Genomic DNA, 25058 nt, shown 5'->3' on the forward strand with positions numbered 1-25058 from the left:
CAGTCACATCTGAGGCTTGGTTTCCTTTATGAAGCGTATTGTTGCCTTTAAAGAGCGCTGGCTTTAAGGCCACTGGGCTGGCCCTTGAGCCGTACTGAGCTAGCTGCTCTCTCACATGAATCTCCTCTCCCCTGCAGACTGGAGCTCCTGCCTCCATCTCTCTGCTCTGCATCTTCCATCTTCCATGTGGAGTGTGCGCGACTGGCCTCACAGACCACAAAGCCTCACAAATAGGGGAGGATGGGAGTGTTGCCTGAAAACCCAGCGGAGGAGCGTGCAACATGGCAGGGAGGGAAGAATTGGCTGAGGAGCAAGGCAGGACGTACAGAGACGTGTGGGGAGGCAGCAGGGGCTTGTACAGCAGCGGGCGAGAGCCCCAATCGCGCTGGCTTTGAGTAAGACCCCACTAAAGCTACAGCCGCCTCTGCCTCGGAGGAGGTGCTCCTCACACAGACCAAACACCACTGCTCAGGGGAAAGAAGACAGTTTATTAAAAAATAAGTTAGCACAAACACAGCCTACAGTACAGAGCACCAAGGGAAGCATTCAGAACATCTGCCCAAAAAATTTAAACAAAGACCGATTTTTAAACTACCTTTAGGGTGCCCTCCCCTGCCCAAAGTCGGCTGCCCCGCTGCACCTGAAGGAGTCCCGAGTTCCCAGGGCCTCGCTAATGGAGCAAGGGAGAAACGATGACTGCCCCAGACAAAGCGCCACTCCTGCCCCCTATGCCTCACCGCAGACCCTAGCAAGCCAGAAGGGTAACACCAGCATCGAAACCATCGCGCATAAAAAAAAGGGAGCAACCCCACATTCCTCCCCAGAAACCTACCCACTCATGTCCCGCCTCAACGCTCCCACAGTCCTGGCCAAATGCATCCACCCACGCCTAGATCCATGTCCCTACCCAGGCGTGCTGTACACAGAGGCACACACTGGCCTTTGCGCCACTTTCCCCCTCTTCCCAGCCACACGAGCAGCAACCAGACCGATGGACAAGCTTGAGTCTCTGTGAGCACCTGGGCGGTGTGTGTGCTCGCACTGGAGTCTCTTTCGTGCCCCAAGCACACCGCGCACTACTGCGCCTTCTTCCCCTCCATCAGATGGCCATTCAGACAGTTGCCGTTCAGATGCATGGGACTGGCACTCTTTCCCCAGTACCACACAATGGCTTTGTACAGGGCATAGGCAACACACGCCAGACAGAGAAGGAAGAGAGCAAGGATGTCCAGGCAGAAGTACTCGTAAAAGGAGAGGTCGTAGACGGCTGGGCGAAGGTACGGTGCCCCGTCGTGGCGGAGGATGTACTCCAGCCAGTACACCGTGCGGTTCAGAGCGTGCATAGGCGTGTCTCGGTGCAGGGCTGAGATCTGCTTGGCTGCTTTATTGTAGCTGCAAGAGGGGAAGCAAAAAAGTCACCCGCTGTTATTTCACAGTCACTTCTCTGGGTAGAACAGCCCCTTCTGACTCATGACGGGCCCGAAGCCTACAAGGAACCAAGCAGCCTCAACTCTCACCTCTCATGAGCAGGCTCTAGATCTGTTCCCCAGGTCCTTACAATCACCGTCACTGATAGTTTTACTCCTGTTAGCCCTGCAGAGCCGATGCAGCTATGGCCATGCCAGCCAGAGTCTGTTCTGCCTCATGCATTATGAGCGGAGCGGTCAGCTAAATTCTAGTGACAGAATCTTTGTAGCAGGCATCACCATCAGAGGCTTGAAGGACCCGGCTGGATTCTCACATCCTAGGGGGAGCAGGCAGGTGGCAGAGGCCCTTTTCTGACTCTGGGCTTGATTCTGCCTAGTGCCAAGCACCCTGACGTCAACAGCAGTTGAGAGTACTTAGTAATTTAAGGGAGCGGGCAATATGACAACACTTCAATCACAGGATCCTGCCAAGTCCTCTCAGGAGCATTCTAGCCAGTATCACCCAGAAGTCACTTGCTAGCCCAAGGGTCTTAAAAAGCAGGTGAAGAATAGTATCTAATAGATACAAGCCCTAGCACTGTCTGTACTTACTAGTCTCCACATAAAGGTAGTTTAGGCACGACCAAACAGATGGCAAAGAGAGGCCTTAGGTGGACCCGATAACATGCTGCTATTGAGAGGGGAGGAGTTTTGAACAGCAGCATCTCAGGGAGCATTCCAAGAGAAACCCAAATAAAATCAGATCAGTTTCCCCTTCACCATAAAGACGGGCAGACCTGTGGTTTTGGCTGCTGCTGACATCAGTCTTAAAAATCAGAAGGCACTGGAGTGTCCAGGCAAGTGAGCGATGCACCTGGTGGAATCACTGCTTGAGCCAATGTTATGGGCTTCCAAAAGGAGGATGCAACCAACTGTTCATCTGCTCCCCTTTAACCCAACAGCTCCATCACTCAGAGAACCTCACCTGGGGTTGGAGAGAACGGTGACTATGGCCTGGTAAAGGTCCTCTTCGCTTACTCGGCTCCAGTCCATGAGAATCCCCATCCCTTTTGCCTGAACTCTTGTCATGATGTCGAACTGGTCCCCATAGAAAGGGAACCCCACAACTGGCACTCCGTGATAAATTGCTTCGAATATGCCATTCATCCCACAGTGGCTGATGAAGGCTTTCACGTTGGAGTGACCTACAGAGAAGCAAGAGACGGTGATCCCCCTGCAGATGCCCCAATTTGCTCAGGCCTTCTCCATACAAACATTTGCTGTACCCGTACAGGTTTGGGAGAAACAGGGCATGTCTTGGGGATAGGAGGAGGGTGCAGAACCCTGAAGGATCCCACCATCTCCTGCCATGACACTAGGCTGATCAGACAGCAAGTATGAAAAATTGGGACAGAACGTGGGGGGTAATAGGTGCCTATATATGACAAAGCCCCAAATATTGGGACTGTCCCTATAAAAATCAGGCATCTGGTCACTCTACATGACACTGAGCTGGTCAGACCCTGAAGAAGCAGAAGGGGTGGAGATTGGTTTCACTAGATAAGGAAGCGATTGTTTTCTGATCAGACGCGCTCTGGATGACACACACTACAGTGGCATTTTCTTTGCTCTGGTTGTGAGTAAAACCCTGAATTACAGCATTTCTCTCCCTGTCTTACCCAGCAGGTCGTTCTGGGGCAGCCACTCCATCATCAGCGTATTCTCACCCAGGTTATTTGGCTTCTGACCAAAGTATCTGCCAGAAAAAACAGAGAAGGGAAACCAAGAGAAAACAAACTGAGCTGGAATCACCCTGGGAAACCCAATTCCCCACCAAACTACATCCAGAGATAAAGGTGCCCCCTCACCTCCACACGACCCTCTGAGGAAGGCGTGCAAACGCCCCAGCCATCTTCTCCACCAAGTTGCTCGGGAGCGCTCGGATCCCAATGCCAAAGGAGACGACGACAACACCAGCATCCGCAGCTTCCACCCAGCGGCGCAGGCCCTGCAGGTGAACACGCACAGCTGTGCCTCACAGCCTGTCCTCCAGAGGGCTTGGACACCCCACCACCACCATGGGAAAGCCCTCCCTGCAGAGGGGGAAGCTTCACCCATCAGTACCTGTAGAACTTCCGCTTTCATGGACACAATCTGGCTATAAAGAACGCCTTCCCCACTGCACCCCGCAAAAGGTGGTCTCACTGAGCTGGCATATGGTTCTAGAAAACAGCTGTGTTTTCGGATCATAGCTTTGCCAGGCAAGAGCAAAGTTACCCAGGCGCTGGTCAGCCTCTCAGCTGGTGTTGGGAACTATCAAGAGAGCCAGTTTCATGATGCTGCTTTGAAAAGCTCTGAGCAGCAGGAGCGGGGACTGGAGTCACTAATCAGTGAAGAAGACCCCAAAAATACAGGCCCAAGCCTGGATAGGAGTGGAGACTTGTCCTCTTCTAGAAACCAGGCAGGTCTGGAAGGGATGTGAGGAGAACTGGGCACCTTCTCCATCCCAGCATCAGAAAGGACTTACTAGCCGGATGCAGATATGAAAGGAGCCCCTGAAGCAGGGCCTAGGGACAGCACCTGACAGAAATCCCAGCAACGCCCCTCTCCCAGCAGTGGCTGCGGATCTCAGGGTCTCATTAGGATTTTGCTGATGAGAAGCGCCCATCCTTGTCTTTAGTACCTATCGCTGGCTAATTGATTTAGTCCTTCAGGCCCAGATCCTCAAAAGGTATTTTGGCCTTAGCTACACTGGCGATGTACAACGCTGCAACTTGCTGCGCTCAGGGGTGTGAAAAAACACATTGGCACCCCCACTATAAAAATTGTTCCAGCACTCCTGGGTGTAGGTAGGTTTTCCAGGCTGCCAAAAGGCTCTAAGTATACACACGCACGCACACACCCCGGACTCTCTTTAGCAAAGGGAATTTAGCCAGCTGGCTCATTATGGAGCTGCAGTAGCCAACATAGGGAACCAGTTTTCCCTTAGACTGATTTGGACTGATCTCAATTCTTATCTCCACCTCCTTGACCCCTCAGGTTTCCCATGGCCCTTCTCCTAACATAAGAGGATTTCAGGGGAAGGTTTTCAAAACTACTTCAAGGAAGGGGATGTCCAATTCCCATCAAGCACCTTTGAAAAATCTCTCTCTAACCTCCAACTTCCTTAAAAACAAAATGTTTGACAAGGGCTTAGTTAATATGTGTGGGGAATTTCCCCCCCCCCTCTTCCAGTTTTCAACCCCCCCCCCCAAAAGAATGGGGTATGAGGGAAGACTCAAGGGGGGGAAAAAGCAACTTCATCTAGAAACTGCAAATCTTGTATTTGCCTTCAAAAAGGCCTACTGTCAGAGTATGATGTGTCAGCAGCTGAAAGGGTCTATTCCAGAGTTATTCTCATACAGTATCTGACCCTTTAAGACCTCTGGCAAGTGCTGGTTGGGTTTTTAACCCTTTCTTGACCGCGTGGGTCATTCTGTCAGCAAGAAGGTCGGAAATTAAATTAAATGATTGGAGATTCTCTTGAATGTGAAGGAAATGTTTTCTTTTGGAGGTGCAACTGTTTGTAAAACCTACATTTTTAAAGGAACAGGAAATTCTGGTGCCCCTCCTCTACTTGTGCTACATTGATGACATCTTCATCATATGGACCCACAGAAAGGAGGTCCTTGAAGAATTCTACCTTGAAGCTTTCAACAATTTCTACCCAACCATCAACCTCAGCCTGGACCAGTCCACACAAGAGATCCACTTCCTGGACACTACAGTGCAAATAAGTGATAGTCACATAAACACCACCCTATACTGGAAACCTACTGACAACTATACTTACCTACATGCCTTCAGCTTCCATCCAGGACACATCACACAATTCATTGTCTATAGCCAAGCCCTAAGATACAACCAAATTTGCTCCAATCCCTCAGACAGAGACAAACACCTACAGGATCTTTATCAAGCATTCTTAAAACTACAATACCCACCTGGGGAAGTGAGGAAACAGATTAACAGAGCAAGACGGGTACCCAGAAATCACCTACTACAGGACAGGCCCAACAAGGAAAACAACAGAACACCACTGGCCATCACGTACAGCCCCCAGCTAAAACCTCTCCAGCGCATTATCCATGATCTATAGCCTATCTTGGAAAACGATCCCACACTCTCACAGACCTTGGGATGCAGGCCAGTTCTCGCTTGCAGACAACCCCCCAACCTGAAGCAAACTACACACCACACCACAGAGACCCCAACCCAGGAATCAATCCCTGTAGCAAACCTCGTTTCCAACTCTGTCCCCATATCTACTCTGGCGACACCATCAGAGGACCAACCACATCAGCCACACCATCAAGGGCTTATTCACCTGCACATCTACTAATGTTATATATACCATCATGTGCCAACAATGCCCCCCTGCCATGTACATTGGCCAAACCAGACAGTAACTATGTAAAAGAATAAATGGACACAAATCGGACATCAGGAAAGGTAACATACAAAAGCCAGTAGGTGAACACTTCAATCTCCCTGGTCATTCTGTTACAGATTTAAAAGTCACTATTCTTGAACAAAAAACCTTCAGAAACAGACTTCAAAGAGAAACAGCAGAACTAAAATTCATTTGCAAATTTAACACCATTAATCTGGGCTTGAATAGGGACGGGGAGTGACTGGCTCATTACAGAAGCAGCTTTGCCTCTCCTGGAATTGACACCTCCTCATCTATCAGGGGGTAGCCGTGTTAGTCTGTATCTACAAAAACAACAAGGAGTCTGGTGGCACCTTAAAGACTCATCTATTATTGGGAGTGGACCACATCCACCCTGATTGAATTGGCCCTGCCAGCACTGGTTCTCCACTTGCGAGGTAACTCCCTTCTCTTCATGTGTCATTATATAATGCCTGCATCTGTAACTTTCACTCTATGCATCTGAAGAAGTGATGTTTTTTACCCACGAAAGCTTATGCCCAAATAAATCTGTTAGTCTTTAAGGTGCCACCGGACTCCTTGCTGTTTGAGGAAATAATGGGTATTTAAGAAGTAGCTATAAATCCTGTAAATAGATAAATTACCCACATTATAATAAAAACCCAACATCAGAAGTTCCGGAATTTCATCGTTAAAGCTCTCTCTGGAAATGCAGCCGACCTTGTATCAATGCCCACCCACTCACCAAGAATGTCCTTTAACACAAATACTAATCCACATTTCCAGCACAGACCACAAACTCTCAGCTACCTTAAAAACAATAAGGATATAAAGATCCAGAGCTACTGGGATATCACGGTTTGGGCCCCAGTTCAAAATGGAAATATCTTAATCTACATGCAGGTCTACAAATGCCTTCCTCTCCCAAGCCCTAGCATCCTACAACCCAAATGCAAACAGCTGAACCACCAACCATCTCACCTCTTAACCCTTTGAGTACAGCATCTCACAGCCAGTGTTCCACTACAGGCCAAGTCTTGCAAGATGCTGGGCATATGGCTGATCCAGAATAGAATGCTTAAGCACACCAGTAATCCCATGGAAGGCAACTGGACAACTCACATTTAAAGGTAAGCACGTGCTTAAATGCTTTGCTGGATTTGGCTCAGCACCTGGCAGGATTGGCCCCAGGCCTCATCCACCCTCTCCTATATATGTGGGCTGTTCTGAACTGTATCTGTAGCCTCCCCACGTTACTCAGGCACCATGAGGAAGGGTGGTTACCCACAGGGACAGAGTCAAGGATAGTTGTGGAACTTTTATTCCAAAGTTCTCAACTTAAAAAGAGTGCACCTAACATTCTACCACTCATGATTTCATTGATATTTATCAACAATCTTAACCAAGCCTGTCATCTGAGGCTGGCATTTTGTCTCAGTTTCAATCCATTGGCTGGGCGTAGGGACCCTCCTGGCAAGCCAGGCCACCTTAGCCTGTTCTCTCTGAAGATTTCCAGCATTCCTCCAAGTAGCAGAGCTCCACCAGTGGTAGCAGCTATGGGAACTCTAGTGTAGTCAGGGCTCCTGACACTCAATTCCAATTGCAGGGAAGTGTCACATCTGTACAACCCCAGGGAAGAGAACAGGATTAGCACAGGGGAAACTGAGGAGCAAAGTCTGGCTTCCAGAATCTAGTACTGGTTATGCTACATAGGAACAGTCATACTGGGTCAGACCCATGGCCCATCTAGCCCAACATCCTGCCTTCCAGTGGTGGCTGGTGACAGATGCTTCAGAGGGAATGAACAGAACAGGGCAATTTCAAGTGATCCATCATCTGTCACTGAGTCCCTGCTATTTGCGGGGCTGGCAGCTGGGGGAGGGGAGAAACTTTCTTTTAACTTGTAAACGGAGCAGATTCAATATGGGATCAGAGTGAGAATAAGCAGGAAGCCCGGGCAAAGTTTTTATTGTAAAAAGGTCACTTATGGAGGCCGGGAGGATTGAGGGAACAGGATTAAAAGGAAAACTTGGGGAGGCTTCAAAGACTGGTGAAGCAATAGGACAACAGAGAGGAGACTGCTCAGTTCAAAGCCCAGAAGAAGTCAATATTGGGCTTTTCCCAGGTCGGTATAGGGATTATCATTGCCAGTGCAGAACTCCCCAGCATTGTCAGATGGAGGCAGCGTTACAGGCTCCCGACATGGGATGGGGGACCCAAAACTGCATCCCACCTCCCCCTCAATCCCAACACACTTGTGAACTGCAGAGAGTTGCTGTACAGGTTTCACAGCCTGTGGCACAATTTGTGAAGCTCAGGGGTGCTGATCAGATCCCTCAAGGGAAAAGACACCCTGGATTGATCTCTGATTACAGCCCTTAGACGCCCTGGCCAGGACCAGAAAAGTTAACCTCAGAACTCTAAAGCCAGCAGCCCCTGTAAGCAGCCCCTCCTCCTGTACTTACCACAGGAAGGGGCTTTTCAGGCTCAGCGAGGATTCCCCCAGTGAAAATGACATGGGGGAGCGTGGGCCTGGGAAAGTCTAGCACCACATCGTTGCACAGGAAGAAGAGGCTGGTCCCATAGACAAGCTCCAGCATGGACTTCTGCGGCTCCACCCCGTGTTTCTGCATGAGGCGGTCGAACTTGGGCAGGATGACCAGCTTGGTGGCGATGCGAGTGATCACGTAGACCAGGAGATTCCAAGTCCGGCCCACCAGCCCCATCCTGTCCGTCATCAGAGAGTTGAACTCGGGGACATAGGCGACGGGGGAAGTGGCGCCGATCTCAGCTGGGTACCAGAAGCCGGTGGAGATCACGGCGTATTTGACACCAAGGAGGTGGGCCAGAATGAAGCCACACATCTCATTGGGGTCTACCAAGAACAAGTCAAAGCCCTCACCCTGGAGCTGCTGCAGGAGGGCTGCATCCCCCAGCACTAGATCACAGTTTTCCAAGTACTTTTCCAGGAAGGAGAAGATCTCCAGGGAGGTCTTCTTCCCCTGGAAGACACGCTTTATCTTCTCCTGCACCCAGGCGTCCGCGCTCTCCGTGCTGAAGATCCCCCTGTACGTTTGCACTCGGAGGCCTGGCAGGAAGGGCTCGGATTCCCGACCCTCGTGGAGGAGAAGTGTGGCGTTGTGACCCCGGTCATTCAGTGCCTCCGCCACCCGCATGAAGACCCGAAGGTGGCTGTCAAAGACGATGGTGGGCATCACCAGCACTTTGGCACCATGGCAACAGTCCAGACTGAAAGCGGCCACCATGAGGAGGACAGCAACGGGGTGCGGCGGGAGCCTCATCTCCATCGCTGCAGAGAGAGAAATGGGCAGTTACTGACTGACTCGTGCTGTAGGTCCTGGACACTGTCTCTGTGGGCTGTGGAGAAGGGAAGGTGCCCTGTGTGGTCACCATCTACTGATGGAGACTTTCCACAGGCAGGGTCACATGTTTAATATGACTCAGGCTTCTCCATGCATCGTTTTCTGCTCTTCCTCCTCATCTGTTTCTGTGTTCTGTAGTTTCCCCACAAGGAGGTCCTAAGTGGATTTCCCCTGCCTCTTCCCCCCCACCACTACTTTTTAAAGCCTGGGGCTGCTCTGGAAAAGCAGCACTTTCCCTCACAGCAGACCAGCTCCCTGGATGTGTCTGATAAGTCTTTACTGCCGTTTACACATGGGCAGAGCCAATGCAGCTTGGTAAGGAAGCTGGATTCTACCCTGGCTTATGTACTACAGCAGGCCTGTTTACGAAGCTCCAATCCGCGATGTCCACGCAAGCCTGCTGAAAGGACAGCAGGCTCACAGAGGCTGCGCCAACGGCACAGTTTGGCCTGCAACTCCTTTATTACTGGTGATGATGCACATGAGGGAAAGCGCTCGGCTCGCCCCTCAGATCCCAGCCTACACGTTGCAGGGCCAGCGGCTACTACTCAGCCGAACAAGACTGAGACAGAACAAGTGTTCAGCCTGTTTCCCAGAGAGGAGCTACACTCTCGAAGGAGAGAGCACTAAGCAATGAGACCCCGACTGTGGCGAGCAGAGAGGGTGCAAGATTGTGGCCCAACCAGACCTGCTCACGAGGCAACTGGGCCTCAGCACAGTTTGAACATCTGAGGAGCCACATAGCAGCTTCTCCTGTGGCCATAGGAACACCAAAAGAGGGTGTACAGCTGGCTGGAGGAAGGGGAAAGCCAGCTATGGAAGGAGCAGCAGAAGGGGCCCACAGGACTTGCAGATGTCATGCTAGGAGTCTACTACAGGCCACCTAACCAGGTGGAAGAGGTGGATGAGGCTTTTTTCAAGCAACTAACAAAATCATCCAAAGCCCAAGATTTGGTGGTGATGGGGGACTTCAACTATCCGGATATATGTTGGGAAAATAACACAGCGGGGCACAGACTATCCAACAAATTCTTGGACTGCATTGGAGACAACTTTTTATTTCAGAAGGTTGAAAAAGCTACTAGGGGGGAAGCTGTTCTAGACTTGATTTTAACAAATAGGGAGGAACTCGTTGAGAATTTGAAAGTAGAAGGCAGCCTGGGTGAAAGTGATCATGAAATCATAGAGTTTGCAATTCTAAGGAAGGGTAGAAGGGAGAACAGCAAAATAGAGACAATGGATTTCAGGAAGGCAGATTTTGGTAAGCTCAGAGAGCTGATAGGTAAGGTCCCATGGGAATCAAGACTGAGGGGAAAAACAACTGAGGAGAGTTGGCAGTTTTTCAAAGGGACACTATTAAGGGCCCAAAAGCAAGCTATTCTGCTGGTTAGGAAAGATAGAAAATGTGGCAAAAGACCACCTTGGCTTAACCACAAGATCTTGCACGATCTAAAAAATAAAAAGGAGTCATATAAAAAATGGAAACTAGGACAGATTACAAAGGATGAATATAGGCAAACAACACAGGAATGAAGGGGCAAGATTAGAAAGGCAAAGGCATAAAATGAGCTCAAACTAGCTACGGGAATAAAAGGAAACAAGAAGACTTTTTATCAAAACATTAGAAGCAAGAGGAAGACCAAAGAGAGGGTAGGCCCACTGCTTAGTGAAGAGGGAGAAACAGTAACAAGAAACTTGGAAATGGCAGAGATGCTTAATGACTTCTTTGTTTCGGTCTTCACCGAGAAGTCTGAAGGAATGCCTAACATAGTGAATGCTAATGGGAAGGGGGTAGGTTTAGCGGATAAAATAAAAAAAGAACAAGTTAAAAATCACTTAGAAAAGTTAGATGCCTGCAAGTCACCCGGGCCTGATGAAATGCATCCTAGAATACTCAAGGAGCTAATAGAGGAGGTATCTGAGCCTCTAGCTATTATCTTTGGAAAGTCATGGGAGACGGGAGAGATTCCAGAAGACTGGAAAAGGGCAAATATAGTCCCCATCTATAAAAAGGGAAATAAAAACAACCCAGGAAACTACAGACCAGTTAGTTTAACTTCTGTGCCAGGGAAGATAATGGAGCAAGTAATTAAGGAAATCATCTGCAAACACTTAGAAGGTGGTAAGGTGATAGGGAACAGCCAGCATGGATTTGTGAAGAACAAATCATGTCAAACCAATCTGATAGCTTTCTTTGATAGGATAACGAGCCTTGTGGATAAGGGTGAAGCTGTGGATGTGGTATACCTAGACTTTAGTAAGGCATTTGATACAGTCTCGCATGATATTCTTATCAATAAACTAGGCAAATACAATTTAGATGGGGCTACTATAAGGTGGGTGCATAACTGGCTGGATAACCGTACTCAGAGAGTTGTTATTAATGGTTCCCAATCCTGCTGGAAAGGCGTAATGAGTGGGGTACCGCAGGGGTCTGTTTTGGGACCGGCTCTGTTCAATATCTTCATTAACGACTTAGATATTGGCATAGAAAGTACGCTTATTAAGTTTGCGGATGATACCAAACTGGGAGGGATTGCAACTGCTTTGGAGGACAGGGTCATAATTCAAAATGATCTGGACAAATTGGAGAAATGGTCTGAGTTAAACAGGATGAAGTTTAACAAAGACAAATGCAAAGTGCTCCACTTAGGAAGGAACAATCAGTTTCACACATACAGAATGGGAAGAGACTGTCTAGGAAGGAGTACGGCAGAAAGGGATCTAGGGGTTATAGTGGACCACAAGCTAAATATGAGTCAACAGTGTGATGCTGTTGCAAAAAAAGCAAACATGATCCTGGGATGTATTAACAGGTGTGTTGTGAGCAAGACACGAGAAGTCATTCTTCCGCTCTAATCTGCTCTGGTTAGGCCTCAGCTGGAGTATTGTGTCCAGTTCTGGGCACCACATTTTTAAAAAGATGTGGAGAAATTGGAAAGGGTCCAGAGAAGAGCAACAAGAATGATTAAAGGTCTTGAGAACATGACCTATGAAGGAAGGCTGAAAGAATTGGGTTTGTTTAGTTTGGAAAAAGAGAAGACTGAGAGGGGACATGATAGCAGTTTTCAGGTATCTAAAAGGGTGTCATAAGGAGGAGGGAGAAAACTTGTTCACCTTAGCCTCTAAGGATAGAACCAGAAGCAATGGGTTTAAACTGCAGCAAGGGAGGTCTAGGTTGGACATTAGGAAAAAGTTCCTAACTGTCAGGGTGGTTTAAACACTGGAATAAATTGCCTAGGGAGGTTGTGGAATCTCCATCTCTGGAGATATTTAAGAGTAGGTTAGATAAATGTCTATCAGGGATGGTCTAGACAGCATTTGGTCCTGCCATGCGGGCAGGGGACTGGACTCGATGACCTCTCGAGGTCCCTTCCAGTCCTAGAATCTATGAATCTAGGGGTGGGAGGGAAGTGGGGTGGGGAGGACTCACAAAGCCGTGGCTGCAATACAGCATTTCTAAGACACTCCCTCCCCCAGGGAATGCCTTCATATTGTTACATAATTCCCAATTGGAAGCAACATTCAGCACAGCACCACTGCACAAATCCAGGGGCATCACCGGAAACCAATGTGCCTCAAGACATGAGGCCTTGGCCAGAGCTCACGTTCTGGGAAAGGGGACCCTATCTGGAAACGTTCATAAGCAAGTGACTATCCTGAGGCAGATCCAGCGCAGAGGCTTGGGAGGAACGGGCCCTCAGAGATGTTACAAACAGAATAGAAATGACGGAATTTTTGACTGTTTAGATTCCTGCCCTCATTCACATCCACCAAACCCCATGGAAGTCAGTGGAACTGCAGGGTCATGACAGAGCAGAAGTTGGCCTAAGATCTTATCCAGGCCTCACACACTAACTTCATCAACCCCCTCTCTCCTTCCCTCCCACCCCAAAAAGAGGCAAACAAACAAGCTAAATGCAACCTGCATCCAATTCTAGTGCCACCTAATAAGGATTTGGGCTGAAAGGTGAATGCAGCCCAGAAAGGTGAAGGGGATGTGGGGATGGGAAATTCTCTCGCCAATGTTCCGTGGCCAACTTCCGTCAGCAACACATGACTACAGCCCATTCAGAGAGCCTTGGCAGCTGCTTGCCAGGACCCTTCCCTGGCATCATGCCACACAGATGCAAGTGTGGGGGAATTATCATGACCCCACTCTGGAAAGCAGGAGGGGAGGGGAGCGGAGGTGGGGGAGACAGCTGTGGTGACTGCACTGGGGAAAATTAAATGTTTACTTGGAGGAGGGGGAAGGAAGAGGATTAGGTTGGGAGTGGGGCTCACACCAGGTCTAGACAACCGGGAAGGTGCAGACACCAAAGGGGAGCTTGGACAAGCACACAGTAAAGGCAGAGGATGGGGGTTGCACCACGGAGCTGTGCAAGAGTCTGAAAGGAGACGTCCCCACACCACGTCCTACTCCCCCGCTTACCTGCGTTTTACTGAACGAAAGGGGCTCTTCTCTCCTGGTAGAGCTGCAGAAAAAAGAACAATCGACAGTCAGCAAAATGACAGGGCAGCATCCCCTCACCCAGGAAATGAAGCCAGCCCGATCCTCAACTCACTGGGCTACAGCATCCCATCCAGAGCCCCGATTCCCCAGGGAATACCAGGGGAAGGAGGATCAGTCGGCCAAGGAGTCATGTCAATTTTGCCAAGTCAGAGCAAGACTCCTTCCAGCTTGCCACGCGGAAGAGAACATACAAGCACTGGGGATACTTTCTGGGAAAACTTTCTGGGAAAACTAGGGTTGGGGAGGGAGGTTTGGTTAGAGGGGAGGGTGTGTGAATGTGAGCTTGCGGAGCCTGGGCTGGACAAGTGTCTTGGAGAACATGCAGGGAGGGCTGGGAGAGGGGATGGGTTTTCTGAGGGCATGTATGGGGATAACAGGTCAGAAAGGAGTATAACGTGAGGAGGGGACTTGACTGATGTGAGTTGCCATGTAAATCAAGGAAATTAAAGATATGGTTTTTTAGACACACTGATACTCCTTTGTCTGCCTTGTCTCCTGAGATAGCGCTGTAAGGTAGGGACAAACAGCCTTGTACAGCCGCAAGTACAAGGGAGCCCTTATCTCTGGGGTGACCCAAATAAATAAGCTTTTGGTGTGAGTGTCAGAGCAGGGGGCTGTTGCTGACCCAGGGGCCTGGCAGGTGGTGCTGGCATCCCCTCTTTGGGGGATCAATCCCTAGCAATGGGAGGGATCAGCCTCCAGACCCAGGACTCTCCCATCTCTCCACAGGCCCTTCAGCAAGGCATGATGGGATCTACTGGAATCCTCCCCTTCTCCCTGAGACGGCCCCATGTGTTCCCACCAGCCGGATACTCCTCCGCCCTCCTCACAACTGACTCAACTCTGCCCTGCCAAAACTCCGCACTCCCCAGGTGTTCACGATGGGCCCTGGCTTGGGAACTGTCTGCAGCCCACAGTGCGAGCGGAACTAGGTTTAGAGCATGAAGCAAGAGGCATGTCTTAGGCCAGGCTTCCTGCTAACTGCACCTATGGAACCCCTTCTATCTGTACCATGCACGTCACCGCAGCATCCGAGCGCCTGACAACCAGTCCCCCCGTCTGGGGTCATGGCTGCAGGTACCCCCCCCCCATCCTCGCTCTGCAGGCTGGGTGGTCTCATAGACTCATAGACTTTAAGGTCAGAAGGGACCATTATGATCATCTGGTCTGACCCCCTGCATGCTGCAGGCCACAAAACCGTCCCTACCCCTTCCCTTGACTCTGCTGTTGAAGTCCCCAAATCTTGTGTTTTAGTGACTTCAATTGGCAGAGAACCCTCCTGCTAGGGATCCCTGCCCCATGCTGCGGAGGAAGGCGAAAAACCTCCAGGGCCTCAGCCAATCTACCCTGGAGGAAAATTCCTTCCCGACCCCAAATATGGCGATCAGTTAGACCCCGAGCATGTAGGCAAGAGTCTCCAGCCTGACCCGTTAGCCATTATACTATTTACCTGCCATTGCTTGGTATTCCTTGGCTAATATGTTTTACCATTAAACCATTCCCTCCATAAATTTATCTAACTTAATCTTAAAACCAACAGGTCCCTCGCCCCCACCGTTTCCCTCGGAAGGCCGTTCCAATATTTCACCCCTCTGACGGTCAGAAACCTTCGTCTAATTTCAAGCCTGAACTTCCCCACGGCCAGTTTATATCCATTCGTTCTCGTGTCCACATTAGTACTAAGCTGGAATAATTCCTCTCCCTCCCTTGTATTTATCCCTCTGATATATTTAAAGATAGCAATCATATCCCCCCTCAGCCTTCGTTTTGTCAGACTAAACAACCCGAGCTCCTCTAGTCTCCTTTCATACGACAGGTTTTCCATTCCTCTGATCATCCTAGTGGCCCTTCTCTGCACCCGTTCCAGTTTGAGTTCATCTTTTTTAAACATGGGAGACCAGAACTGCACACAGTACTCCAAATGAGGTCTCACCAGCGCCTTATACAACGGAAGCAGCACCTCCTTATCCCTACTAGATATACCTCGCCTAATGCATCCCAAGACCGCATTGGCTTTTTTCACCGCCACGTCACATTGTCGACTCATAGTCATCCTGCGGTCTACAAGGACCCCTAGGTCCTTCTCCTCTTCCGTTACTTCTAACCAATGCGTCCCCAGCTTGTAACTAAAATTGTTGTTAGTCATCCCTAAATGGTCATATTTGACAAGTTCAGTGCTGGGAACCTGCGATGGGGGTGTCAGAGGGGAGGAGTCTGTGGGGGGGTGGGAAAGAGAGCCCAGCCCCTTTTTGGACTGACGAGCTGGATGCTCTACAGCAAAGGGCCAGGGGGAGGTTATGGGAAAGGGTCACATGCCACTTTCTCCCCAGTTCAGGTCTCTTCTCCCTGTCCAGTCGTGTTTGCCCCACACACCCCATTATTTTCCCTCCACTCCTCTCTCCCAGCCTAGCCCTCTTCAGGCCCGGATCCCACATGCACCCAGCTCAGACAATCCCCTCCCCTCTACAAGACTAAGACACTCCACCAACTCAGTCCCATCCCACCCCCTCCCAGCACCTCACTGGCCCTGGAGATGCAGGAGTAGAGGGACTGTAGCTAGCTCTGCTAATCCAGATTAACCCCACTCCGGCCTGAATTCCGAGCCTGCTGCCTGCAGGGACTTCTGGTGGAGCAGCTGCCCGCCCCCTAGGGGCAGCCAAGTGTATCGCAGCCATTGGAGCTGCAAGGAGTTCTCTAGTGGCAGCAGATGGTACTGCACCCTGCACACTAGAACCTTTACAGAAGAGAGCTGTGTGGCTCGAAAGATTGTCTCTATCACCAACGGAAGCTGCTCTAATAAAAAAAATAGTACCTCACCCACCTTGTCTTTCAGTCTATAGTGAGGCTAGCACCTGGGGGCACTATTGGGGGGCCCAACGCATCAGTCCAGGTCTGTGCTGTACATAGGCCAGTAATAACAGATTCCAACAGGGAATGCAAGGAAAAAGGAGGAGGCCACTGTGACTTCATGAGAGATTGCTTTCAATAAGATAATTAAAACAAATCTATATAGGAAACAGAAAAAAAAACCCACCCAAAACACCTCGCTAAGGCTTGCGGGAAAAAGAGCAGCAAAAAGAATGAGTTAGAGAGCCAAAATGGGTAATACGAAGGGCTCACGATTCATAGAAACTGGGAGGAATTCGTTGGCCTATGTTATGCAGGAGGTCAGTCTAGACAACCATCTTGGTCCCTTCTGGCTGTAAGATCTTTGAATCTATAATACTGTCAATGCCTTTCCTGCCTCCCTATATGAGGTTACAGGTGGAAGAGGAAAAGTCCCTTCTCATTGTATAGGATAATAACCAAAACCCCATACCCTAAAATGATAAGCTGTAAAATCGGAGCCCCACAGATTGTGTGATTGGGGGGGAATTTGTCAGAGCCCATGCACAACAGGTCACAATGTAAAACTGCCTTTGTTTCTTCATGGAATTTTACCACCTCAGGTCTAAGCCTTGTTGCGTACCTGGGATGCCAGCAACATTCCAACACCAAATCAACTGGTTGATCCAGGGACATGTAGGAAAATCTCTCTCATCATTGTTATTGTACAGTCCTGATTGGAAGCGTCACTTGGAGCATACAGCATCGGTCTTGTATGAAGCACTGAAAGTGTGTTTGACCATCAAGTTTATACTAGATAGCTCAGACAGAGTATCGGGATCCATAGGAGAGAATGTCAAAGATAAAGGCAGCAGGAGAGGTTGCCCAGAGGTCAGATTTTTATTGGGAGTAGAAACTATTACGAGGAGGTTTTGTTTATCTCTCTATTTTTCTATATTCGCTACATCTCTGACCATTAGGCTTTGTCTACACCGTAAAATTGTAGCAATTTATCTTAATTCATTTAGAAACTGTCAGTCAGTGTTTCCATGAAAGGGGGCTGCACCATCTTATTTAATCCTAATATTGGTTTATCTTGAATTAAAAAATTTAAAGGAACAAGGTAATCTAGAGATGGGGATATTATTACATTTGAGACACTTCCTCCCCCCCCCCCCCAGTGCCAAAAAGTCCATCAAATCATAGGACTGGAAGGGATCCCAATTGGTCATCTAGTCCAGTCCCCTGCACTGGGGCAGGACTAAGTATTATCTAGACCATCTGTGACAGGTGTTTGTTTAACCTGTTCTTAAAAACCTCCAATAATGGAGATTCAACCCTTCCCTAGGTAATTTATTCTAGTGCTGAACTATCCCGACAGGAAGTTTTTCCTAATGTCCAACCTAAATCTCCCTTGCTGCAATTTAAGTCCATTACTTCTTGTCCGATCCTCAGTAGATAAGGAGAACAATTTTTCTCCCTCCTCTTTATAACAACCTTTTCTGTACTTGCCCCCTCTCAGTCTTCTCTTCTCCAGACTGAACAAACCCAATTTTTTCAATCTTCCCTCACTAATCATGTTTTCTAGACCTTTAATCATTTTTATTGCTCTCCTCTGAACTTTCTCCAATTTTCCTGAAATGTGGTGCCCACAACTGAACATAGTTTTCCAGTTGAAGCCATATCACTGCTGAGTAGAGCGGAAGAATTACTTCTCGTGTCTTTCTCTCTCACAACACTCCCGCTGATACATTCCAGAATGATGATCAAACTGAGAACCTGTTTTGGTCAGCCAAGATTTTACTAAGCCTTTTGAAGTGCAGCTCTGAACCAGCAGAATGGAGGAAAGGAATAGCCTATCCAAGAATAAGCAGAAAAGTGAACTACAAAGCAAAATAAGGCCCCTTTAGATTTTTGATACAGAACAAGTTTTTTCTGGCTGGTTTCAAATCAGGTTTTGGCTTCTCTGTTTCAGTGCACAGATTCCAAGAAAGACTGGAGAATTTGGTCATGCCAGTTCTCACCAAGTGAGGGGGAGCGCATGGGCAGATAGATTGCTTCATTGGCATTGAAGCCTGTTGGCCGAGTTCACGTTTCTGACACTTGGTTGGGAGGAGAGCTCTTAGAAGATTTCCTACACCCATTCCCTCTAAAAGTACCGTTGGGGAAAGAGCCTCTCTCAACTCTAATTCTCCAGAGGGCTCTATAGCAAAAAGAAGGAATTCCAGAGACTTTATATACCAGATCTGTCTGAGGTTTGATAAATACACCCAGAAGAATATTTCACACACCAGATGTAGGCTTGAGCCCTTTCCTGCTCCTTCAAAGAAGTGTCGTCCCCCCCTTCCCCCCCCCCCCAGCAATGCATTTACCTATAAAGGCTTCAGAAGAGCAGAATTCCTAAATGCAGAAGGTGGGAGTTCATTCCTTTCTTTCTCCAGGGTGCCTGGAATGTGACCCTTTAAATATTCCACCCACCCATGCACTTTAATGTCTAGTTCCTCAGCACCAAGAATCCCTTCTGTGCTCTGTGTGGACGAAAGGCATTGAAGCATTTCTCTCTGCTGCAGCCTGCTGTCTTCCCAACTCTTCCCCAGAGCAGGAAAGAAAATATCTTCCCTTTTGGTTTCCCTATTTAAATGGTGGGCCAAGTGATACAGCACAGCTGTAGCTCATCTGAAGCCAGAAGGAAAGAGAGGACTTGTCTCAAGGATGCCAGAGGCTCTTACCTGGGTGGGAAATTAGTGTTCGCTTCTTCTCCCTAGTTTGATCCAGAAAGAGTGACTGCAGCTGCTTTCAGCAGCTTGCTAATAACAGGCTTTGGCTACTGGACTGGTTGTGGTGTAGCAGCTCCCTTAAGAAAGTCACAAGTGCGGCTACCATGAGTTTGCAGAAACTGAAGCAATAGGGGTAATTCTGCTGTATAAACAGGCAAAAGGCTAATATTTCACTTCAGACAGGCACTTCTGGAACTAAGAGGAAACTGTAGTAAAAAGCCTCCAGGACAAAATACCATACAGAGCACATTCTCAGGCAGGAAAGTGTAAACCACGTTAACTTTTTGAACAAATGTTTTTATATTTCGGTGGACTTCATTGCCACTGGTTCCAGGCCATCGTTTTACAAGGCTGGCTTAGTCACCCGATCAGTGACACTACTTTACGAGATTCTTGTGTGAGACTCGAACCCATGCTCCTGTAGCATTCTGCACAAACCATTCCTGCAAAAGGTCTATAGCAAAGCAAGGCTAGATTTACCCTAGCAGCAGGGGGAGATTTTAAACACAAAACTGTCATGGATATAATCGTTTTCTTATGCAGAACAGAAAAAAAAATGAAGTACTAGAGAGAATCTATAGAATAATATTCCAGAAGGTCACTGTGTGTGTCATTCTAAAGCCTAAAATGTCTGTAGAAGCAATGTGAAGGGATGGAAGCAACTACAAGCATGGTCGAGAGTTCTTTTTATTCAGAATATGACCAGTTTCAAACATCACTGGGTTTCACAGTCTACCACCATCCAATTTTTAGGTTCTCATCCGCTTTTACTTGACAAATTACTGTAGCTGTACACCACATGCATGTAAGGCATGCGTGTACCTAGACCATTGTGATATCAGAGGTAATCAACCATTCACCACCCTTCCTCTCGACAGCTAATTTGCATGCAACGGTTTCATTGGTTGTATGAGGGATAGTGCCACACTTGTGAACCCAACTGCAATCTGCACAAGTCTCACAGCACACACCCCTAGATACAAATCAACAGCCACCTGTCCCCCACCACAACCAGTATACACAACTCCAAAAACATAAGGCCCTTCACTGCAGCACACACCCTTATTTGCCACCCACACAAATCTCCCAGCACAACACAACAACACACAAATCAACAAACCCACCACACATCACTCCGAAGCCTAGAATGCCTGTAGAGTCAGTGTGAGGCGATGGAAACTGCTACAAGCATGGTTGAAAGCACTTTTTATTTAGAGTATCATCAAGTTTAATAATCACAGGGATTTGCAGTCTGATACTGTCCAGTTTTAAGTGCTCAGATATTTTTGGCTTTTTCTTTTTTTAACAAACACGTGATTTTACAAATTACACCTGGCTTGGGGATACTAGTAGGTCAAATAAACAAAAAAGAGATTAAATGACCAATCAGATGAGATATTGGACTCAGAGACAAAAAGGTCTAGAAAGACAGGAAGGGACAAAAGCCTTGAAAACATACCTCTTGATAGAGAGCAAGTTAATAGAATACTTGGAAGTTCACACATCCAAGCAACAGGCTCAGCTGAAATGTATGCTAGGATAGTAAAGGGGTTCAAGAATTTAAGTTACTGGATTACTAACAATATTTTTTTTTTAGAATCCATAAAGAACTAAGGAGATACCAGAGTGTCCAGCTTCAACAAAGGAAAGAAGCAATCCTATCAATTACTGCCCTGTAATTACAGCTTTTCTCTGTAGTAACACAGTGTATTTTAAAAAAAGTAATTAAACATCCTACAAGGTTATGAAACCATGAGTAGGAAGCACTGAGAATTTATAAAGAATAATACTTGCCAGACAAGCTTGATTGCTCTTGACAGAACATTACAACATTAGGGCAACAGTAGATATAGCTGAATTTTAGTAAAGCAGTTAATACTGTGTCTCAGAAAGGCTTATTCAAATTAGCTCACCAGTCTTGAAAACTGGCTGAACTACCATAAACAAAGGTTAAAGAAAAATGGTCTGAATAGGGAGCCACTATCCAGGGGATACCCTATGGATGATAAGACCTAATCTTATTTAGTAGAGCTGTCAATTATAGAAGAAGAATGTTGGTGAATATTGGTTCAAATTCATAGAATCATAGAATATCAGGATTGGAAGGGACCTCAGGAGGTCATCTAATCCAACTCCCTGTTCAAAGCAGGACCAATTCCCAACTAAATCATCTCAGCCAGGGCTGTGTCAAGCCAGGCCTTAAAAACCTCTAAGGAAGGAGATTCCACCACCTCCCTAGGTAACCCATTCTAGTGCTTCACCACCCTCCTAGTGAAAAAGTTTTTCCTAATATCCAACCTAAACCTCCCCCACTGCAACTTGAGACCATTACTCCTTGTTCTGTCATCTGCTACCACTGAGAACAGTCTGGATCCATCCTTTTTGGAACCCCCTTTCAAGTAGTTGAAAGCTAGGGTGACCAGATGAGAGGAAGAAAATATCGGGACACATGGGGAGGGAGGAGCAAAAAAAAAAAAAGCAATGCAGCGAAATATCGGGACAAACACCTAAATATCGGGACAGTTACCCTATTGAAAGCAGCTATCGAACCCCCCCCCCCATTTCTTCTCTTCTGCAGACTAAATAATCCCAGTTCCCTCAGACTCTCCTCATAAATCATGTGCTCCAGCCCCCTAATCCTTTTTGTTGCCCTCTGTTGGACCCTTTCCAATTTTTCCACATCCTTCTTCTAGAGTGGGGCCCAAAACTGGACACTGTACTCCAGATGAGGCCTCACCAGTGCTGAATAAAGGGGAATGCTCACATCCCTCGTCTGCTGGCAATGCTGCTACTTATACAGCCCAAAATGCCGTTAGCCTTCTTGGCAACAAGGGCACACTGTTGACTCATATATCCGGCTTCTCGTCCACTGTAACCCCTAGGTCCTTTTCTGCAGAACTAGCCATTCGGTCCCTAGTCTGTAGCAGTGCATGGGATTCTTCCGTCCTAAGTGCGGGACTCTGCACTTGTCCTTGCTGAACCTCATCAGATTTCTTTTGGCTCAATCTTCTCATTTGTCTAGGACCCTCTGTATGCTATCCCTACCCTCCAGCGTATCTACCACTCCTCCCAGTTTAGTGTCAGCTGCAAACTTGCTGAGAGTGCAGTCCACGCCATCCTCCAGATCATTAATGAAGATATTGAACAAAACTGGCCCCAGGAGTGACCCTTGGGGCACTTCACTTGAAACCGGCTGCCAACTAGACATGGAGCCATTGATCACTATGGTCTATGGGTTGGGTCCTGCAAAGACTCATGCACATGTTTAGTTCCACTGAAGTTAATGAGACTACTCCCAGGCATAATCTTTGCAGACTCAGGGTCTAGATGAGTTTCAGTCTGAATGTTAACAGTATTTTTCTGGTTACTTTTTACTACTATTAATTTACAGGATGTTAAATTTAGTGCACGAGTATTAGTCACAAGAGAGTCTCATTGGGACATTCATAAGTGATGCAAACACCACAACAAAGGTTGTGAATTTTAGAATTAAATTCACAACTAAAGTTTACACACAGCTAGTTAGGCAAGGAGTCCATATAGAGAAGAGAAACAACCCTGCCTACTTTATCCATCTAGGCTCTTAAACCACACCCCTTATGTAACCAGCCAAGGGTGAGAACATTTCTAATCATATATTTGATTATAAACCTGGCACTTCACACCAAGAAGAATTAACGGAAGAAGTTGGTGAATAACCTTGATTAGCCAATTTGAGAATTTCACAACACCTCTGCGGAAAAACTTGCAAACTGAAAACAGGGCCAAGTTTTCCAAGTTATTCAGCAGGAATTTGCCCAGATTTATTTTAACATCTTGATTAAGACAGAGGAGGCAGTCAACAGCAGGAGAGGAGACATTTGCAGAGGAAACGAAAGGCCATGGGGACAGGGAGCTGCTTCCGCCCCTCTGCAGCAGCAGGGTAAGATTCCAGGCTAAGGCTTGTAAAACAGGACCAGCTACTGTACTGGTTGGTTCACTGCAGTAGCAAAAGAGCACAGCTTGCCAGTTAAGGGTAGCACGTATGTGGAGGTCCTATTTCCTGGGCAATGCTGCCAAAGGCACGCCTGCCAACACAGGGAACACCACTGGCTGAATTACTTTACATGGGCTCTGAGGAGCGCGAGCCGTTTGCAAATTCAGCTAGAGCAGACAGCCACATCCCAAGCTGTAGCTAATCCAGCTCACACCTCGCCCACGTGCTCCGAGCTGGCTGCTACCCTGCAGCCCGCTCCAGGAGCTGGGCTTCCCTTCCAACATCTGGAGCGCTCTGAGATCCCGTCTAGAGCCGGGGCGATCCCAGCCCTGGGGCCGCGATTAGCCAGGCGGTAGGATCACGACCCCCGCTTTGATGGGCTGGGGGGCGCTCCCTTGCTGCGGCCGGGGTGACTGGGAGGGGGTCCGGGCTGGAGCCCACTAGCCTGTTCGGGTCCCCGGGAGGATAGCGCAGAGCCGGGCGATCGGGGCCCGCAGGGGGACCTAGAGACGGAGAAGCTGCCCCCCAACACCGGCCCGGGCCCAGAGAGAGAACAGCCCCCCGGCCATACACCAGCCCACAGCGCCTGTCACCCACCTGTGCGTCTCCAAAGGCGGCCGCGGCACTAGACAAGTCCCGGCCGCCTCCCTCCACCCAGCCGGGACAGGTGCAGCAGCGGGGAGTCGCGCAGCGATGCAGCGGCTAGTACTGGCATTGGCCTCCCCCTCGGGCCCCTTTCAGCCCGGCCGGCCGGCACAGGCGGAGCCCGCCTCTCAGCCCACACGCCCGGCTCCCATTGGCAAGCGGAGCGGCCCGGCCTCTCCGCGCTCCGGAATCCCCGCACACCGCGGGCCCCCAGCTGGGAGCCTCCCGCCCACGGGCCTCGCTAGAGGGCGGCCAGGGCCCACGGGGATGTAGCGTTGGCGGGATCAGGGGAGACAGGACTGGGAGGTGGCGCCTCCCTTCCCCTGCCCCAGCGCCTCGGGCACTAGCTCGGCAGGAAGGGGGAGCCAGGCGCAGCCCTAGGGCCAGGGGGTGTGTTACGGTCGCCCAGCGCCTGCACCCAGGGCCGGCTCCAGTCACCAGCTTAACAAGCAGGTGCTTGTGGGCGGCCAAGGGAGAGGGGCAGCACCTGTGGCAATTCCGGCGGCAGGTCCCTCGCTCCCTCTAGGAGCGAAGGACCTGCCGCAGCTGATTGCGGCTTTTTTTTCCCTTGCCAATTGCCGCCGCCGATCATGGCTTTTTTTTTTTTTTTTTGCGCTTGGGGCGGCAGAAATGCTGGAGCCAGCCCTTCCTGCACCCTTTGGAAGAGAAGAAGGGCAGGTCTGGCTCGGCCCTTTGCCCGACGGGAGGAGGAAACGGCGGCGCTGGAGTTTAGGCGTTAATCGTATGCTGGGTGGGCAGCTGCACAGAGCAGCACCCTGGTGGAGATGAAGTCTGGCGCTAGCTCTGGCCAGGGGCGGGGATACGGGGTAGGGCACCAGTAGGGGCCAAGCGCTGGTAGAGTTGATCCCTGCTCTGCTTAGGCCAGTCCTGCAGCCACCCACCCGCATAGCTCCAGAATTAGGGACAGCCACTAAAGATTTTTAATTAGAACTGTTCTCTGCTCCCCAGGAAACCAGGGCAAAGCTAGGGTCTAAATGCATTACACTGTACACAACTTACAGGCTGCTTCCTTCTGTAAACCGATGTGCTCCTGAAGGGGGTGTGGTTCCACTCTTAGGTGCACTGAACAAGACTGATCA

The 25058-nt window shown here is 48.9% G+C and overlaps 1 protein-coding gene across 2 annotated transcripts; it reads right to left on the minus strand.

The window, feature by feature from the left end:
• Window positions 1-487: 487 nt before the first annotated feature.
• LOC128840460 (2-hydroxyacylsphingosine 1-beta-galactosyltransferase-like) lies at window positions 488-24245 on the minus strand. Of its 2 annotated transcripts, none has more exons than XM_054034470.1 (7): window positions 23911-24245; window positions 13654-13696; window positions 8304-9148; window positions 3275-3414; window positions 3086-3162; window positions 2392-2611; window positions 488-1392 (listed from the first exon to the last, which is right to left on the minus strand). In XM_054034470.1, exons 3-7 carry the CDS (start codon window positions 9144-9146, stop codon window positions 1077-1079), a joined length of 1596 nt encoding a protein of 531 aa, XP_053890445.1. In that variant the 5' UTR covers window positions 9147-9148; window positions 13654-13696; window positions 23911-24245; the 3' UTR covers window positions 488-1076. The 2 variants fall into 2 exon arrangements, with proteins under 2 accessions (XP_053890445.1, XP_053890446.1); XM_054034471.1 differs by lacking the exon at window positions 23911-24245 and adding an exon at window positions 19290-19383.
• Between the last annotated feature and the right edge of the window lie 813 nt (window positions 24246-25058).

The sequence above is a fragment of the Malaclemys terrapin genome, chromosome 7 (genome assembly GCF_027887155.1).
Source record: "Malaclemys terrapin pileata isolate rMalTer1 chromosome 7, rMalTer1.hap1, whole genome shotgun sequence".
In the NCBI taxonomy this organism is placed as follows: Eukaryota; Metazoa; Chordata; order Testudines; family Emydidae; genus Malaclemys; species Malaclemys terrapin.